This window comes from Camelus bactrianus, chromosome 10, assembly GCF_048773025.1.
Source record: "Camelus bactrianus isolate YW-2024 breed Bactrian camel chromosome 10, ASM4877302v1, whole genome shotgun sequence".
NCBI lineage: Eukaryota > Metazoa > Chordata > Mammalia > Artiodactyla > Camelidae > Camelus > Camelus bactrianus.
This window is the reverse complement of record NC_133548.1, coordinates 35,815,890-35,834,241: the sequence shown is the minus strand read 5'-3', so window position 1 is coordinate 35,834,241 and position 18,352 is coordinate 35,815,890. Positions and strand designations below refer to the sequence as shown.

Genomic DNA, 18,352 nt, shown 5'->3' with positions numbered 1-18,352 from the left:
TATTCTTCTTTCCCCCTTTCTATGCTATTCTCTTTGAAAGAAAGACGCTATGTTCAGCTCACAGTTAAAGAGTTGGTGGTTATGCTCCCCTCCTTGAAGGCAGAGAATTTACGTAAATTATTTGGAATTTTTCTGCAGACTTGTTTTTCTCCCCGATATATTTATTCAATCATTTACATCAGCATGCACTCATGGGTGTTTATTTTATAATTTGGGTTATAATTAAATACTTTTTAATTTCGTTACTCAAATTGTTTTAGCTTTGGCCATTAGGCAGTATTTCAGTTGGCTCCTGTGTCCCTTTGACACACTTCTGTCTCTGTGTGTGTGTGTGCGCGCGCATGCGCGCGTGCGAGTGTGCACATAATTCCTTACTTTCTGGCCATACAAGATGTACCAGTATCTTGTAGTATTTCTGGTCCCAGTCCTCGAATCAGCCATTTCTGCAAAAATATTACCAGGCCTTTTTTGATTCCTTTTATTAGAGAATGGTATCAGAAATCAAGATCTGGGCACTAGGTGTGCTCATTGCTACTCGGATATCATTTATTTTAGGCCATTTCAGCTGACAGAGAAAGGAAATATTTGTATAACCCTTGCATTTCCTTGTCTAACCAACATATATACACATATCTATAAACAGTTCTATAAATAACCATTTGTATTTATATGTGCTAATCATGAGTTCATACTGATGTTCCAGCTCTAATCCATTACTGCATGGATCATTCTAGCCTCACTCCTTGCTTCTCTGTAAACACCCACTCCAACAGTGAGAAACCTGGCTTCCACTATTTACCCATTCATTTACCTAATTGTTCAATCCCAGTATACATGTAGAAGAATATAAAGGTTATTATCTGGTATCTCCATGGGATATAACTTTATCAACTAGAGTATCAACTAGTGCTTATGCACAATTCGTTTTGTTCTTGGTCTTACAAACTCCACTTATTTCCAAAGTTACGTAGGTCAACACCTTTCCATGTACCCTCTTCAGTGAGATTGTTTCATATATTTGTAATATAGTTATATTCTTTTGTCATGGACTGCATTTCACCCTGGGATCCCCTGACCACCTGCATAATTTTAAAAAATTACTCACAGTAGAGTTCACTCTTTATGCTGTAAAGTTCTGTGGGCTTTGACAAATGCAACCCCAAAGTATTTCCAGCACATTTTCTTATATGAATCCAATCAGGTAGGACCAACCACATGTTGTTGCATCTCTATTTTGCAGAGGAGAGAACTGAGGTTTGTAGAAGTTAAGTGAGTTTTTTAGAGTCTCATGGCTTTCAGTGACATCAGGATTTGAACCTAAGGACTTGAACCTAAGGCTTTGACTTAAGGGTGCAGACTTTCTTCCTGCACCAGTAACATATCCAGAGGGGACCAGATGATGAGTGGGTTTGGCAAAGAAGATGATGTTTTAGGCATGATGATTCTGAGCTGTTTTAGGGATTTTCTGTCCCCTTAGGCAGGAACTTGGAAGGAAGGTGGTAACTTTTTGCACAATGTCTTTCTGAAACATTTCATGGTCTGATCATTTCATTTCAGCACTTGATTGTATCACTTTCCTGTTACACTTCCTCTGGCTGTCTTTGGATTTAGGATAAAATCCAAAAATGTTATAAAACTCTACCTAAGCTGGCCCCTGCCTACATCTTGAACATTATCTTAAACCACTTTGCCCAGTGGGCTCAGGCCCCTCTAGTCTTCTTTTACATCCTTGAATACATTAGAAGCCGTCCTGTGTCAAGGATTTTCTGCAGGCTGTTCCCTCTGCCTGGATGTCTCCTTCCTCCCCTTCTGTTGCCCAGCTAGCTTCTATGCATCCTTCTGATCTCAGCTCAAATGGCACTTTTTCCCTATGCCTCAGTTTTCTGATCTGCAAAATGGGGTTGTTAGTAGTACTTACTGAATAGGATTGCTATAATGATTGAGTAAATATATTAAAAAAAAATTAGAACAGTGCCTGACTATAACTTCGTATTAAAGTTAGCTGTTATTATAATAATGTAGTATTACTAAGCATTTTATTATTATGATTATTTTTACATCATTATTATTAGTCCCTAGGACGGCCTTTCCTATCTCAGCAGACTAAGTCTTGTTCCCTCACTATATGCTTTCCTAGCACCCTACGCCTGTTTTCAGCATTGATCACAATAATTAACCAACTTTGTTTACTTATTTAATGTCTGTATCCCACATGAATACGTATTCTTCATGAGGGCAGGGATGATATCTGTCACGTTCATCACTGCGTGGTTTTGTGACTGTCTTCCTGTGAAAGGGAGGTATGAATGGGCCCAATGTGTACCACCCATTTCAGAGATGAGAACCTGAGGCCCAGAGAATATTAGCTCATTTTCTGCCTTCTAATGAGTGGAGCTTGATTCTCTGTAGGATGTGACACATGGAAAGAGCTACACAAACACCCATAAAAAGATGAAAATTAAAGTCCTGGATTACAGTCAAGTGGGGAGGCCAGTGTTTCTGAGGCTAAACTCTGAGCCATCTGGGGTCCATCTCTGCTCTGTGTCAAAGCCTGAGAGTTGATTATCAGTTTTATTTGTACTATCCAATTTCTGCCACCAACCTCCTCCAGTCTGTGCCTCTGCCTTCCTATTCCCCAGATGAAAGAATTTGGTTAGAGGACCCCTAATGTCCTTTGAGCCTCTGTCACTGTGAAGAACCTTCCCTTGGCCTCAAACTATGCTGAAATCCCTGCCTTTGGAGGGTTCTGTTGGGACCAGCAGGAAAGACAGACTAACCCTAACCCTTTGGCTTTCCTCTCTCTTTCTAGAACCAGGATGGAGTCTGTGTCCAGTCAGTGTCAGTGATTTTACATCAGGACCCCCGGAGGCAGGTGACCCTGACCCAAGCGGGTGATGTCCTTCTGTTTGACCAGTACAAGGTCACCCCACCCTACACAGACGGTATGACTCTGGGGGACAAGAGCTAGCTGAAAGCTGGTGACTCAGGCTCTTCTTCCAGGCTCTTCTGTCCAAAGGCACTGCCACACGGGCAAGAGCTCACATTCTAGTACTGGATGAATCAGGCCAGGGAGGACACTATGGTCCCAGGAATATGGACTCTGGGGTTGTAAAATGTATTTTGTTTCCACCCTAACATGACTGTAGGCTTCACAGCAGTATGATAGCTACTCCTAACATTAGGATATGAGTGGAGCTGTTTTCCATGCCTACTATCACCGTTTATGAAGTATTTATTATCCTGTCTGATTCTACAAGGGATTTGTGGTAGCTTGTAGGAAGCACATCTAATGAAAATGGCAAAACTATTAAGAAATAAAATAGCACCAGAGAAAATTAAGGGAAAAAAAAAGGTGCTCAAGATTGAGAGGAGTAGGGATGCAAGGGGTATAGAGGTCAAAGAAGTGTAAGCCACAAGAGTGTAAAATTCACTGCAGTTGAATCTAAAATGTAATCTTGCTACAACTGAATCTAAAATCGTATCTTGAGCTTCCTAGTGGCCATCGTGAAAAGAATGGGTAGTTACCGAATTATCCTTTGCTAGAGAAGGAAACAAACCAGTTCCTTAGAGAGGCAAAGCTTTGATTGGCACTTGATGTTAAAATAAATTTCTCAGGCGGAGCTCCCATGGTAGGTTATCCTTGGGTGCTGATTTCATTATTGGACAGGATTTCCTCAAGTCTCCCCAAACCAACCCCATGGCAGAGCTTCCCTGTGTGTGAAGACTGGGCTGGGAATGGGGGTCAGCGTGGGGCCACGCAGGTGGTGGCGGTGGATGGGGTGCGTGTTGTCTGAACTTCCCACATCCCGCTCTGGGTCTGTGCCCAGACGCCTTTGAGATCCGGAGGCTGTCTTCTGTGTTCCTGCGCGTGAGGACCAACGTGGGTGTGCGGGTGCTCTACGACCGCGAAGGACTGCGGCTCTACCTGCAGGTGGACCAGCGATGGGTGGAGGACACCGTGGGCCTCTGCGGCACCTTCAACGGCAACACGCAGGACGACTTCCTGTACGTGCCTCTGGCCCGGAACCGGAAGGAGGGGGGCGCGGGGCGGCCCTTGTGACTGAGGGTGCAGCGGCGGTACCTAGATACCTTTCTCCCAAACTCCCGAGGGTGCCCAACATGCACCATTGACTGTTTAGTCCTCTACATTTGCATTTAAGTGTGTTTCTTTAAGGCAGCGGTTCACAGTCTTTCCTGTACCAAAAAATCACCCAGGGGGCTTGTTAAAATGCTGGTTCTTGAGTTCCATTCCTAAAGTATCCTATTTATAGTGGCGCCCGGCGAATCTTAACTTTTAACAAGCACCACCGTGATTCTAGTCTGTAAGGTCTAGAGACCATACTTTGAGAAATAATTGTTTTACAGTGAGGTCTTAAAATTGTTGGACCTCAGGCTGAATTGGATTTGGCTCACAGTTTTGTTTTCATCGATGATGAACACTTTTAGATGAGTGTAAGCCCCAGTGAACCAGTGATGCCCAAACTGCTTTCTATCCCACCAGGCCAGTTTAAGCCACATACCTTTCCTGCCTAGAGCTTGAGATTTGCAACCTGTGAGCCTCCCAATATCCTGGAGAGGGCTGTTTCCTGTGGACTGAGAGAGAGTTGGGAGAGAGACCATCTGGGCATGGGGATAGTTTCTGAACTTGGGAGGGAACAAGAGTCAGACTTCTACAAAGGAGTACAAAGGGTTTGATCTTGATGGCTGGAGGTTCTGGCCTGTCCTTCAAGTTATATGTGTTGGGTGATTTAGAAGGAAACGTGAGAGGCTTTCTTAAGTCATAAATAAGAATTCAAATTTGTTTAGAAAAGCAAAAACAAGAAAAGCCTGAGAGCTTTTCAATGCATGTACATTTAAAAATGTAACATCCACTCTGCCTTGCCTGATGGAGCTAATGTTTGGGCAGCTGGTCAGAATGATGGGAGCAGACCTTGTTTAGTGTGTGGGCTGCTTGTCATTCTCCTAACTATGAACTCTGGGTGGCAGTACTACTCTGTGTAACTTGAGTATTCTCACTGCTCTGGAGCAATGATATGCATGTGGTGAGCGCCAGGCAGCACCTACCCTCATGGATCCTCTGATCTCTCTCCATTCTCCCATCTACACCTGATTTGGTGACCCTTGGAGACTAGTGCTGTCTAGGAAACAAGCTTCTCCTCTTCCTCCTTTTATTGTCCCTCATGTGCCTATTTCCTACCTGGAGAGAGAGGGAGGGCAAAGGAGTTTGGGGAAACTGCCTGTGGAGAAGGGAGGAAGTCTTAACACAATGAAGTTTGGTTCATGGTGTCCCTGTTTCTCTTTTTCTGACATGAAGAGCTGGGGGTGGGTGGTGACAGTGGGGCAATGTGTGGTCCCAAGCCCATTTGGAGCCTGTTAAATGTGATGTGTGTGTGTATATGCAGGCACATTCATAATTATATGTGTTTGAATGTGTCTGTGTAGATTCCCTTGGCTGTTTGTATGTCTGGCATATATTTGTACTCTGCGAGTGTGTGCGTGTGTGAGTGGATAGTACATGTGGACCTATAAATGTTATACATTTGTGTAGGGACACGTGTGCCTCTTAGTGTGGGTTCTCATGTTTGGTCTGTGTGTGTGTGTGTACACGAGCGGGTGGATACTTACCTGGGTGTATGCTGTGTGTTCACTTGGGTGCACGTGGGCAAGTGTGTGACTGTGGCTATACCATGTCTGCAGGTCCCCGGTGGGTGTGCCTGAGAGCACCCCACAACTCTTTGGCAATTCTTGGAAAACACTGTCTGCCTGCTTCCCGCTGGTCTCTGGCTCCCCGCTGGACCCCTGCGATGTGCACCTGCAAGCCGGTGAGGTGCTGGGGGAGGGGGAGAGGGGAGTGGGAAGCGGTAGGACTGGTTTGAGAGAGATGAGATGGGAACTCTGGGCATGAGGATGTTGACCAAATTGGGTAGGAGTGATCAGAAAAGGAAGAGTGATCAGGAAAGGAGGAGCTGCAGGAAGGGAATGGGGCTTCCTTTCCGGTGAGGTGAGAGTTAGGGAGAAGGGAACTTCCTGTTCTACCACTGTCATGTACACACATTTGTACTGGCTCCCCCATCTCAGGGCAAAAGTCCAAGTCACCACAGTGTCTCCGCCAGGCCCTACACTCTCCTCCCATCCCCTTTATCTCACCTCCTCCTTTCACACTCCCCACTATCCCACCAGCTCCAGCCACATCGGCCTCCTTGCTTTCTTCCTACAGCCAGGTCTGTCTCCTCTCCCAGGTCTTTGCACTTGCTGTTCCTTTTGTCTGGAACGCTCTTCCCTCATAAACACATGCCTCACTCCCTTGCCTCTTTCAAGTTTTTGTTCAAACATTATCTTCCCACTGAGGCCTTCCTGGCCACTGGATTTAAAATTGCAATTGCCCCTCCCATCCCACCTTGAAATCCCCATTCTCCTTCCTACCATTCTCTCTCTCCTTGGATTCTTCACCTTCTGATTTACTGTATAAGTTGTTTAGTGATGGTCTCCTCCAACCAGAATGTCTGCTGCAGGAGGGCGGGGAGTTTTGTCTGTTTATTCACTCCTGTACCTCCTTCCATCATATGGATTCACACCCGGCATGAGGAATGCATTGCAATACACACACACACACACACACACACACACACACACACACACACACACTCCTGTGTACAGAGTCCCCCGAGCTGTGGGGAGGGAAGGAGAGGATGGGGCCTGGGGCACCAGGCATACCAGACCCCTGACCCTCACCCTGTTCTTCCTGTCCCCAGCCTCCTATGCCCTGCAGTCCTGCAGTGTGCTCATGGGGGAGATATTTACGCCCTGCTCCGAGTACTTGAGCCCCATGCCCTACTTTGAGCAGTGCCGCCGGGACGCCTGCCGCTGTGGGCAGCCTTGCCTGTGTGCCACGCTGGCCCACTACGCCCGCCTGTGCCGGCGCCATGGGCTCCCGGTCGACTTCCGCGCCCGCCTGCCAGCCTGTGGTGAGTGCCCCACGCTTGTGTGCTTGTGAGGGTGGCTAGAGGAGCTGGAGCTCCCTATCTGAGTGTCTGCTTGTCCCCACTAAGCTCCCCCCTGGATGTCCCACAGTCTCCTCCAGCCTGACACCCCTGCCTCGCAAACTACTTCTCCTCCTGTGCTCTCCATCTCTGCCGAGGACCCCCGTCCCCTGGGTCACCACCCAGGCCTGACACCTGGGGCATGTGACACATGACTGCTTCTCTCTTCCCCTCACCTCCAGTCCACCTCCAAATCCTATCAGTTCAATCAAACCAAATTCAGCCAGTTCTCACCACCTCCATTGCCACCACCCTAGGCAGAGCTACCTCACAGGCACCCCTCCAGCCTCTTCTTGCTGCAGGCAGAGTGAGCTTCCTAAAGATCACTGGCTCCGTGGCCCTCAGGTTTGAGTGCACACGTGACTCAGTGGGCATGAGCTGACCCTTACCCACCCCCGTCCCCACCCTAGGCCACACCCCTCTGCATGTCTTAGTCACCTCTGTGTCCCCAGTCCCAACACAGGACCCCAAGCTCAAAAACCTTTTAGCAAATATTTGTTGAATAAATGGAAAACCTCAGGAGGCCTGAGTTTTACTAGCCCTGCAGGTAATGTGCCATGTGTCCCTGGCAAGACCCTGCCCCTCTCTGAGCCAAAGATTCTCCAGAGGTGATTGGACAGGACCAGTGGTTCTTAACCATGGCTGCGTGTTAGAATTGCCTTTTCAGCAATCTTTGTTGTTGTTGTTATTGTTGCTGCTGTTGTTTTGGGAGGAGGGGAAGGAATCACATTTACATATATATATATATATATATTTTTTTTTTTTTGATGATGATCCTGGGGATTGAACCTAGGACCTCATGCATGCTAAGCATGCACTCTACCACCGAGCTATATCCTCCCTCCCAGCATGGGAACTTTTAAAATGCCTGTGTCTGGGTCATATCCAGTATCAAAACAATCTGAGAGAGGGGCCAGGCATCAGCATTTGTAAAAGCTCCCCACGTGGCTTAGACGTGCAGTCTGGGTGAGAACAGCTGAGCTTGGCATTCTCAGTGGCTCTACTGGCTCTGATGGGGTGCGGGAGACCACAGAAGAGTGGGATGGTGGCCGGATGAGCAAAGGGAATCTCGGGACAAAGGCCCTGCCCAGAGGCTGTTAGAGGGAGCACAGTTAATCTTCACAACTATGTGTGAGTGACGGGATGTGTGCAGGGCTGTCAGGGGGCAGTGACCTCCACTCTTCCTCCAATATCACTATGAAGAATGCTTTGCAGAGAAAGGGAAATACCAGTGGCAGGGTCCAGGCTGAACTTGAGAGGTGGGGCCTCTACCAACCATTCTGCCATCTTGGTGTAGTGGGAGGCAGTGGGACTCAAAATGGTTCAAATCAAACTGGTTTCAAATCCTAGCTCTGACCTTGACCTGCTGTGTGACCTTGGGCAAATGTTTTAACTTCTCTGGTTCTCTCTTCTTCTAATTAGAATAACAGCCCCACCCCACACAGTTGTGGGTGTGAGGTAGACAAAGCACGGTTACACTCCCCACTACAGCACTGTCCTGTGAGGCCACCAAGGAGTACAGCCCCTGTGTTGCCCAGTGTGGACAGACCTGCCAGGACCTGGCTGGCCCCGAGGCCTGTGAGGTTGATGGTGATGGTGACCTCAGTGGGGGCGAGTGTGTGGAGGGCTGTGCCTGCCCACCAGACACCTATCTGGACACGCAGGCTGACCTTTGTGTCCCCAGGTGAGTGGGTTGTCTTGACCTCTGTGTCAGGTGGGGACGAGGCTGGGGTCTCCAGATCATCCGAACCTGGGGTGCTGACTGGGCCTCTCGTGTCCTGACTTCATCTCACAGATGCAGGGCAGACCTTAGAGGGGAGGATGGGCCGGGGGGTGGGCTCCCTCCTATGGATGCACCTCCCAGGCCCCTATCCTCAGCTCCTGCTCTTCACTCCAGCCCGGCTTCCCCACAAGACAGGACAACCCCACAGAGCCAAGAGGGTCGCTGCCTTCATTTCCCCTCTCCTTCCACAAATCTTTGTTGACCTAGCATGTTCCAGACATTTCTAGGCCCTGGGAATTCAGCAATGAACAAAACAGGATCCTGCCCTCATGGAGCTCACATTCTGGGTGGTGAGACAGATAATAAGCAAACAGACACTTAACGGGTCTGATGGTAACAAGAGGTATAAAGCCAAACAGGGCAGAGTGAGAACAGGGAGTCCTGGGGCGGGGAGGGATTACTGTTGTATCACGTAAGGTAAGAAGGGAAGGAAGGCCTTTCTGATGAGGTGATATTTGAGCAGAGACCTGGGGGAAGCAAGGGAAGAGTGCTCCAGGCAGAAGGGACAAGGGGAAGGGCCTGAGAGGCTGTGGGTGTTCTCAGTGTGGCTCAGGGCAGAGGGGGAGGGGGAGGTGGTGATCCCACGAGATCCCAGGGCTGACTGGCAAGGCCCTTGGTCCCCCTAGGCCTGTTTCTCCATCTGTAAAATGGTTGATGGGGGGCTGGAGAGAAACACCTATAGGGGGAGGCCTTTTCAAACTACGAACTCCTCTGAGATCCATGTGTGCCCCGTCCCCACCCTTTGAGGTTGAATATTGCCAACAAAGGGAGCCTCTGAGGCTATATGAGGTGAGGAGACGTTAGGGAGAAGGTAGTTGAGAAGCACTGGGGTTGGATGTGTTCAGACATCCTCTCCAGCCTTGACTGCTCTGCTCCAAGGCCTGCACTTGGTCGTTACCGGCAGGTGCTGTGGGTGGAATGTGAGGAGGAAATAAGTCTTTGCCCTCACGTAACCTACAGAGAGGATAACACAAGAATCCCCATTTTACAGGGTCTCTGCAGGGAATAGAAAGATGATGTATTTGGAGGGCCTGGGTGGTGTTCAAAATATGTAAAAACCCATGTGGCATAGGCACTGAGCCATCAGAACGGACGCTGGGTGTGAATGCCCCGGCTTGTCGGGGTGGGGTCCCCATCCCTGGTCCTGCCCCAGCTCCTGAGTCGGCTCACCTGTCTCTATTCCTGGGTTTTATAGGAACCAGTGCTCCTGCCACTTTCAAGGAATGGACTATCCCCCTGGAGACAGCGACATTCTGTCTCTGGGCCACTGGTGAGCTCTCTAGACAGCAGTGTTGTTATCCCCTCTCTAAATGGAAGTTGCTGACTAAAGAAAGCGCAGCTGGGCAGAACGTTCCATGAAGTGACACCCACCCTTCCCCTCTGTGCAGGGAGCCAGGGACAGAAGTGGGGATGTCTGAGCCCCACAGGGCCCTGAGTGCAGTGACTCGGGGTCTCCAGGCCCTGCAGTAACTGGGTCGGCTGACCCCAGTATCTCTCTCTCTCTGCAGCCATTGCAAAGATGGAGTCATGAGCTGTGACAGCAGAGCCCCAGGTAAGGGTGACTGGGAGGGTGGGGGCTCCTTCATGGTAGTGGGGTTATGGAGAGGAGAGTGGGGAGCTCAAGGACAGACCAAGACAGGGCAAGGCCGCCCTGGGTCTTGTTCCACACTGAGCCCTCTGTATTCCTTGCCCTCTTGGGAGAGGCTCCAGCTGGGATGTGGCATCCTGAAACCCTCTCCCAACCTCAGCCCCACTCTAGTGGCTGCCCCTCCTGCTTCTCAAGGAGATGCTGAGACTCTGTCTCCTTCAGGGGTAACCAGCTGGTTATCTGGACAGTCCCTTGACCTCGCCTGGGTCTTGGGTATTTTCGATCTGAGCCATCACGTGTCTACCGAGGTTGACTCTCTACCCAGCCCAGTGCTGGATGTGGGGTCACAGCAAAGAGGAGGACAAGCTGGGCCTTTGAGGCCCTCACAGGCAATAGAGAAGAGGGGTCAGGGTGGCATGTGGTGGATCAGCCTGTGAGGGGCTTAGAGGTCGTAGAGCAGGGGGCTGGAGCCTTCAGGGAGGGCCTCCTGGGGTAGGGGATGCCGCTAAGTATGGTGATTGGCACAGAAGGGATCGGAAATAATCATATGGCAGGTGACACAGAGCAGGCCTCCAGAGTCAGGCAGCCCTGGGTTCAAATCTGCCCAGCACTCACTTCCTGTGCAGCCATGGGTTACTCGCTTCATCTCTCTGAGCCTTCACTTCCTCTTTTGTATGTGACTTAGATCCCTGTGTTCTCCCCACGTTTCATGTATATTCCTGAAAGTGCTTTTCTTTTTGTTGTGTCCGGCTTCAGGTTTCTGCTCTTTGGGACTTTCATTTCATCCCCTGTGGTTATTCCTTTCTCTCTGTTCAATCACAGGGAGGGTGTGGAACTCAGCCCCCTTTTATTGATTTCCCTAAAAAAGTGTACTGACATGGTATAAGTGTACATGGCCGGCTTGACTGAAGGTTCGGGGAGAGAGAGTGGGCTTATGTCACAGAAACACAGGTAATGGGAAGTTGACTTCCCTGTTGTTGAAAGTCCCCTGGCCACCCTGCCTCACTGCATGGCTGTCTTCTTTCTGGTTCCTCTCCTGGTCCTTCTGGGGGCACTTCCTCTCACCTTATCATGCCTTTGGAAAGCAGAAGTGGCTTTTTTCCATTATATGGGAAAACAGGGGGTAATAATACCTCACAGAGTTGTTATAGGATTAAATAAGAAAATGCATGTGAAGGGCCTGGAACAGCACCTGGTGGAAAGGACACATCCAATAATTGGCCCTGGTAGCAGTTGTCCTGTTGTGTGACAGCACACACCCCTCTCGCCCGCTGTGATGTGCATCTGGGAATCCAAGGGAGGCCTCAGGACAGCCAGGGCTGAGAAGGCATCAGAGCCCCATCTGTGCTGCATCCCCCAGATGCTGGGTCCCCAGGTCTCTCTGGCCACCTCTGCTGCCAGGACCCCATCCTAGGCTGAGGTGTTCCAAGCATCTTGCTGAGCATCCAGGCTCATCCCAGCTTCTCTTCCAGCTGCTGCCTGCCCAGCGGGCCAGGTCTTCGTGAACTGCAGTGACCTGCGCACTGACCCTGAGCTGAGCAGAGAGAGGACGTGCGAGCAGCAGCTGCTGAACCTGAGCGTGCCAGCCCGCAGCCCCTGCCTCTCAGGATGTGCTTGTCCCCCGGGGTGTGTATCCGTGTTGCCTTGGGTTCCCTCTCCTGAAGGCTGGCAGAACCAGGGACCGCAAGGTGGAATGAGGGGCAGGGAAAACCTTACACAGCCTTGCAGGGAGGCACCAGCCCAGGGTTGGCCAGTGACAGTGTAATGACCAGCAAGGAATCCGAGAAAGAGCAGGAGTGTGGGGAGCCAAGCTGGAGTGCAGTCTCCCTGCCTCTGCTTCTTACCAGCATGTGACCTTGGACAAGGAAGGGGCCTAGCTCCTTGGAGGCTCAGTTTTTCATCTGTAAAATAGTAATAATAATAATAATAATAATAATAATAATAATAATAATAATAATAATAATACTTACCACCTCAAGAGGTTGTTGTGAGGATTAAATGAGGGACTGAAAAGGAAGCACTGGGTGGGTGCCAGGCGTGCTCTACTGAAGAACACAAGAGAGGAAACCCATGTTCAGCTCTCAGCCTCCATCCCTGCAAAATTCTGACCAGGTGGAGGAGGGCTCGAACCCCTATAATACTTGAAAAAGAAAGGCCCCACCCAGTGGAAGTAGTCTCCCTCCTGGGTGCCTGAGATGCTGCCATCAGAGCATGCCCAGTCCAGAGGGCTTAATGTTTGTCACTAGCTACGTGGTGTTGGACAGGTCACTTCATTTTTGTGAGCCTGAGTTTGCCCATCTGTGAATTGAGGGCAGTAACACCCACCATGCAGGGTTCTTGTGAGATTTAACTAAGACAGGGCACTGTGCAGTAAGTGTTCCATGCAGCCTTGTCCTCGTCCCCTTCTTCGTACTGGACCTCCATCACCTCGGGGTGTTTGCCCTAGTGGCTCATGTTGCCGTATCAAATGCCCTATGAGGAGCTTATACGCATTCCACAGGGGCTTGTCAAAGGGAAATTATTAGTCTCAACTTGTAAAGGAAGGGCAGGCATTTCCTACCATCGTGGAACATTCTGTTGGGAGCTGGGATAATGCTCCTAATGATACCTGGGCTGTTAAGTTAAGGAGACGGTGATCCTCAGATTGAGGGCACCTTGAAGACAGGGGCCAGAGTTCCCCTCAGCATATTCCTGTCTGTGGTGGGCACACAGAAGGTGCTAGGGGTGCAGGCAGGTCTGCAAAGGGCCCGGAGGCAGCAGTAGATGGTGGCGGTAGGGAAGGTCCCCCAGGAAGTGCTGAGAGACAGGGCCTGGGGGTGAAGGTGCAAGGCAGTGAGCCAGCCCATGCTGGGGTCTGACGTAATTACGGGGAAAGGAGGGGCAAGAAACCAATATTTATTGTGTATCTACTAAGCTCTAGGCAATGTGCTCAGGTTTGTAATTAAATTCTCCTAATGACCTTGGGAAGAAGGTGTCATTATTCCTGTTTTACACATGAAAAAATAAGAGTCTTAGAAAGGTTAAGTAGCTTCGGGTAGAAAGAACATTGCCGATTAAGCACATGCTTTTTTTTCCTCCTTCCTCCCACAACCACAATGAAATGTTGGTAATGGAGTTAAAGAAAAAAAGTATAAATCACCAGAGACAAAGGGAACAAGAATGGGATAACAGTGGCCATGAGATGGGTCAATAGTTTTTGAAGAGTTGAGGGTGGCTGTGTAGAGACTGACCTTTCAGAGCAGGGTTTGACTGCTGATGCTTGTAGAGGGGAAGGCCAAGGAGAAACAGCCTATATGGTGTTGACAGCTTCAGGAACAGGAGGCTCCAGGCATCTCAGAAGGAGGGTAGTAGGAGCAAGACAAGAGGATGAATTGCAAGTCTGTGTAAGGAGTAGTTAAATCCCCAGATTTCCTAACCCCATCCAGCAGGAGAAAGATGGTAAGAGTTTCGAGAAAAGTCAAATCAGAGACTTGGGTCCTGGGGACAGTGGCAGGGATGAGATGTGAAATAAATACAAGGAGATGGAGTAAAAGCCAGCTGGGGCCCAGCCCTCTTCCCTCTTCCCCAGCTTGGTTCCCAGGATGGTGGCATCAAAGTTTTTGCCTCCTAGGCCAGAAATGAAAGAAGAGTCTTCTCTTGAAAGTTGACTGGGCCAAGAGAGAAAAACCCTAGAAACTGACATTTTAGGGGTTCCCCAACAAAATGATGGGCTCTCCCTAAATTATCAAGCTTCTAATCAATTTTTTGTGTTTCACTCTTTTTTTCTTTTAATTTTTAAAAAGTGAGACATAATTTATATACAGTAAAACACACAGATTGACAGTATACAGTTTGCTAGGCTTTGACAAATTTATACCCTCCTGTAACCCACACCCTCATAAAGATATAAAAAACCTCTTTTCCCTCAAAAAATTCCCTCATGCCCTATGTCTTTTCCCAGTTAGTACCTCCCCCACCTCTGCACCATAGTTCTTCATTTTGGTATTGGTCGACTCTGTTTGTTCTAGAACTTTGTGGAAATAGAATCTTACAGTATCTATCCTTTGATGTCTGGTTTCTTTTCCTTAGTTTTTGAGGTCGATCCACATTGTTGTATTTTCCAGTAGGTTTCTTTTTATTATTGCTCAGTAGTATTCCATTGTCTGAATAAACAGTACTTATCCACTCGAGTGTTCATGCATATTTGGGTTGTTTCCAGTTTGGGGCTATTTTGAATAAGGCTGTGTCTTTCTCTTGGATGAACACATCAGTGTGGAATTAAGTCCTAGGATATTTGCGTGTTTAACTACATAAGAAATTACCAACTATTTTCCAAAGCATTTGTATGATTTCACACTCTGCATGAGAGTCCTGGCTTCTACACGTCCTCACTAACACTTGATGTTTTCAGTTTTTCTCATTTTTGTTATTTTAGTGAGAACATAGTCAACTCTCACTATAGTTTTAATTTGTATTTCCCTAATGACTAATGATGAGTACTTTTTCATGTGCTTTTTGGCCATTTGTGTCTCTTCCTTTGTAAACTGTCCATTCAGGTCTTTTGCCTGCTTTTTATTTAGCTGCTTTTTTAAAAAAATGAGTTGCAGAAATTCTTTATATATTCTGGATGCAAGTCCTTTGTCAAATATATATATTGCAGATATTTCCTCCTTGTCTGTGGTTTGCCTATTCATTCACTTCAAATGTCTTAATATGTCTAAAAGCTTCTGATGAACAGAGCTTTAAAATTTTGGTGATGTCTACCATACCACTTTTTTCTTTATGATTGGTACTCTTTCTGAGTCCTAAGAACTCTTTGCCATGGTTCCAAAGATATACTCCTATGTTTTCCTCCAGGAGCTTTACAATTTTGGCTTTTACATTTCAGTCTATAGTCTATCTAAAATTATTATAGTTTGTATATGTTATAAAATGGAGTCATTTCATGTTATCTTTTCTGATGGATATCCAGTGGTTCTAGCCCCATTAAAAAAAAAAAACAAAAAACAACAACTTTCCCTTCCTTATTGGATTGTTTTGGCACTTAAAAAAAAAATCAATTGACTGTATAAATGTGGATCTGTTTCAGGACACTTTATTCTGTTCCATTGATCTATTTGTCTATTTTCAGGCCAATATCACACTCTCTTGATTTCTGAAGCTTTATAGTAAGTCTTGAAATCAGAAATTGATACTGCTCCAACTTTATTCCTTCTCAAAGTTTTTTGGCATTTCTAGGTCTTTGAATTTCCATGTAAACTTAGGATCAGCTTGTCAATTTCCACAAAAAGGCCTCTGGGATTTTGATTTGGGTTGTGTTGAATCTATAGATCAATTTGGGTAGAACTGACATCTTCAAACTGGTGAGTCCTCCAGTCTACAAATATGGTATTACTGCTCTATTTATTGGGCTTTCTTTAATTTCTCTCTTCAGTGTTTCATAGTTTTCACCTAAAAGTTTGCACTCTTATTGAATTTATTCATAGATATTTGATGTTTTTGTTGTTCATTCCATCTAAGTTGTCAATTTATTAGTTTAATATTGTCCATAATATTTCCTATTTTCCTTTTAATATCTGTAGGATCTGCAGCGATGTCTTTCCTTTGTTCTTAATATTGGTAACTTGAATTGTTTCTCTTTTTTTACTACTCAGTCTGGCCAGGTGGTTGTCAGTTTGATTGATCTTTTCAAAGAACCAACTTCTGATTTCATTGATCTCCTCAATTGTTTTTCTGTTTTCTATTTCACTTATTTCTTCTCTTATCCTTTTTTTCCCCTTCTTACTAATTATGTTGGATTTAATATGCTCTTATACTTCTAGTTTAGATCTTTGATTATTTTCTAAAAATAGAAGCATTTAAAACTATATTTTTGTAAGCACTGCTTTATCTGCACTCTACAGATTTTGATATGATATGTTTTCATTATTTTTGTTGTAATATTTTCTAATTTGTGGTTTCTTTTTTGATCCATGAGTTGTTTAGAAATGTTACTAATTGTGACATATTTGGAGATTTGCCTTATATCTGTTTGTTCCTGACTTCTAATTTAATTTCATTGTGGCCAGAGAATATACTTTGTATGATTTCAAGTCTTTGAAATTTGAGTTTTTTAAGGTCCAGAATGTAGTTTGTCTTGGTGAATTTCCCATGTATGTTTGAAATAACATGCGTTCTGCTGTTATTGGATGGAGAGTTTTAAAATTGTCAATTAAGTCAAGAACATTGTTAAGTTGTTGTCTTCTACGTCTATGATGACTTTTTGCCTATTCTATCATTAGTGGAGAAGAATGTGAGATCTCCAACTATAATTGTAGTTTTGTCTCTTTTCTCCTTTTAGTTCTGTGAGTTTTTGCTTCTGTTTTTTGAAGGTCTGTTACTTGGTGTGTGCCCATTTAAGATTTTTAGGTTCTCTTGATAAATTGACTTTTGTTATCATGAAATATCCCTTGTTATTGTTGTTAATACTACTTGTCTTGAAGTCTACTTTGTCTAATGTTAGTATAGCCACTCCGTCTTTCTAATGACTAGTGTTTGCATTGTATCTTTTCCCATCATTTTGCTTTTAGCTCATCTGTGCCTCTATATTTCAGCTGTGTCTTTTGTAAACAGGTTATACTTGAGTCTTGCTTTTTTAGTTAATGTCACAGTTTCTCCCTTGTAATTGGAGGGTTTATGCATTCACTTTAATGTAATTGGATCAAATTTAATACTACCATCTTGTTATTTGTTATCTGTTTCTCCTATTGTTCTTTGTTTTTTCTTCTTTTCTTCCATCTTTTGGGTTAAATTTTTTTAGTATTCTATTTTTTCTCCTTTATTTTAACTATATATCCTGGTATTTTTTTTACGGTTTTCTAGAGATTATAATATGTATCTTTCATTTACCACAGTCTACCATGAATTAATATTTTACCACTTTATGTGGAATACTTGTGACGGCATGCTTTCATTTGCCTCCTTTTTGTTCTTTGTACTGTTATTGTCATATATTTTATTTCTACATATGTTATAAACCTCACAATTCATTGACATTAATCTTGCTCTAAATGCTCAGTTATCTCTTAAAAATTAACAAATAATTTAAAAAAATATTTCCTGACATTTTCCACTTTTGGAGCTCTTCATTCCCTCATGTGGATCTGAGTTTCCATCTTCCTGAAAATTTCCCTTTAACATTTCTTTCAGTGCAGGTCCACTGGTTACTTCATGAGCCAGCTGGGTGGGAGGGTCAATGTCCACGTCCATGGTCTGTTCATTAGACACAACTAGTGTCTACGGCACAACTGGCATCCAGCCCAGCCAGGAGGAATGTGGCTGGTAGAGCTGAGCCTTGCTTCCTGATTGATTGCAGAGACTTCTGAGCTGGGCCGAGTCTGTCTCTGGTTTTCCCAGTTACTAAGGTACCTCTGAACCCCACTGGACATGAGCATGATGGTAGTGGGTACATGGCCACTCTCTTCCAGGGTAAATGGTGAGAGCCACTCCAAGGCATCCAAGAGGACGGAGTCCTCCACAGATGGCAGATATGTGGCAGATATGGGAAGGGCACTCTCCTGACCACCTGCTTGCTGTGTCCTTACAGCCTGCTCAGACACGGGGATGCATGCTTCCTGCCGGAGGAGTGCCCGTGCACTTGGAAAGAGAAGGAGTATTTCCCCGGGGACCAGGTCATGTCTCCCTGTCATTCCTGGTAAGTGAGGGCCCATCCAGGCTCTGTTTTTTGCTGAAAGTGAGGATGGATATGGGATATGATTACAAGCACAATCTAGCATTCCCTTTTCAACCATGTTCATATTCATGTTGTGTGTTTGTGTGCTACATAGGAGTTTGTATATAATATATGTATGCATGGTAAGAATTTGGGGAGTTTTTGTGAGTATTTACATGAATGTGCATTTGTTCAGACATGCATATGAATGTGTGTACATGTGTATTTGTAATCATGACAGTGTCTGTATG

The 18,352-nt window shown here is 46.1% G+C and overlaps 1 protein-coding gene across 5 annotated transcripts in view; it reads left to right on the top strand.

Moving 5' to 3' along the window:
* The window catches only part of OTOG (otogelin), an 86,062-nt gene that overhangs the window by 15,445 nt on the left and 52,265 nt on the right, over nt 1–18,352 (top strand). For 4 of the 5 annotated variants that reach the window (XM_045523943.2, XM_074372294.1, XM_074372291.1 and 1 more), the window contains exons 16-24: nt 2,810–2,942; nt 3,828–4,005; nt 5,698–5,822; nt 6,753–6,965; nt 8,532–8,724; nt 10,019–10,093; nt 10,332–10,375; nt 11,884–12,037; nt 17,976–18,083. In XM_045523943.2, the coding sequence (XP_045379899.2) occupies nt 2,810–2,942; nt 3,828–4,005; nt 5,698–5,822; nt 6,753–6,965; nt 8,532–8,724; nt 10,019–10,093; nt 10,332–10,375; nt 11,884–12,037; nt 17,976–18,083 (1,223 nt within the window). The remainder of the gene's footprint in view (nt 1–2,809; nt 2,943–3,827; nt 4,006–5,697; nt 5,823–6,752; nt 6,966–8,531; nt 8,725–10,018; nt 10,094–10,331; nt 10,376–11,883; nt 12,038–17,975; nt 18,084–18,352) is intronic. The other variant, XM_074372292.1, reaches the window with a different exon arrangement.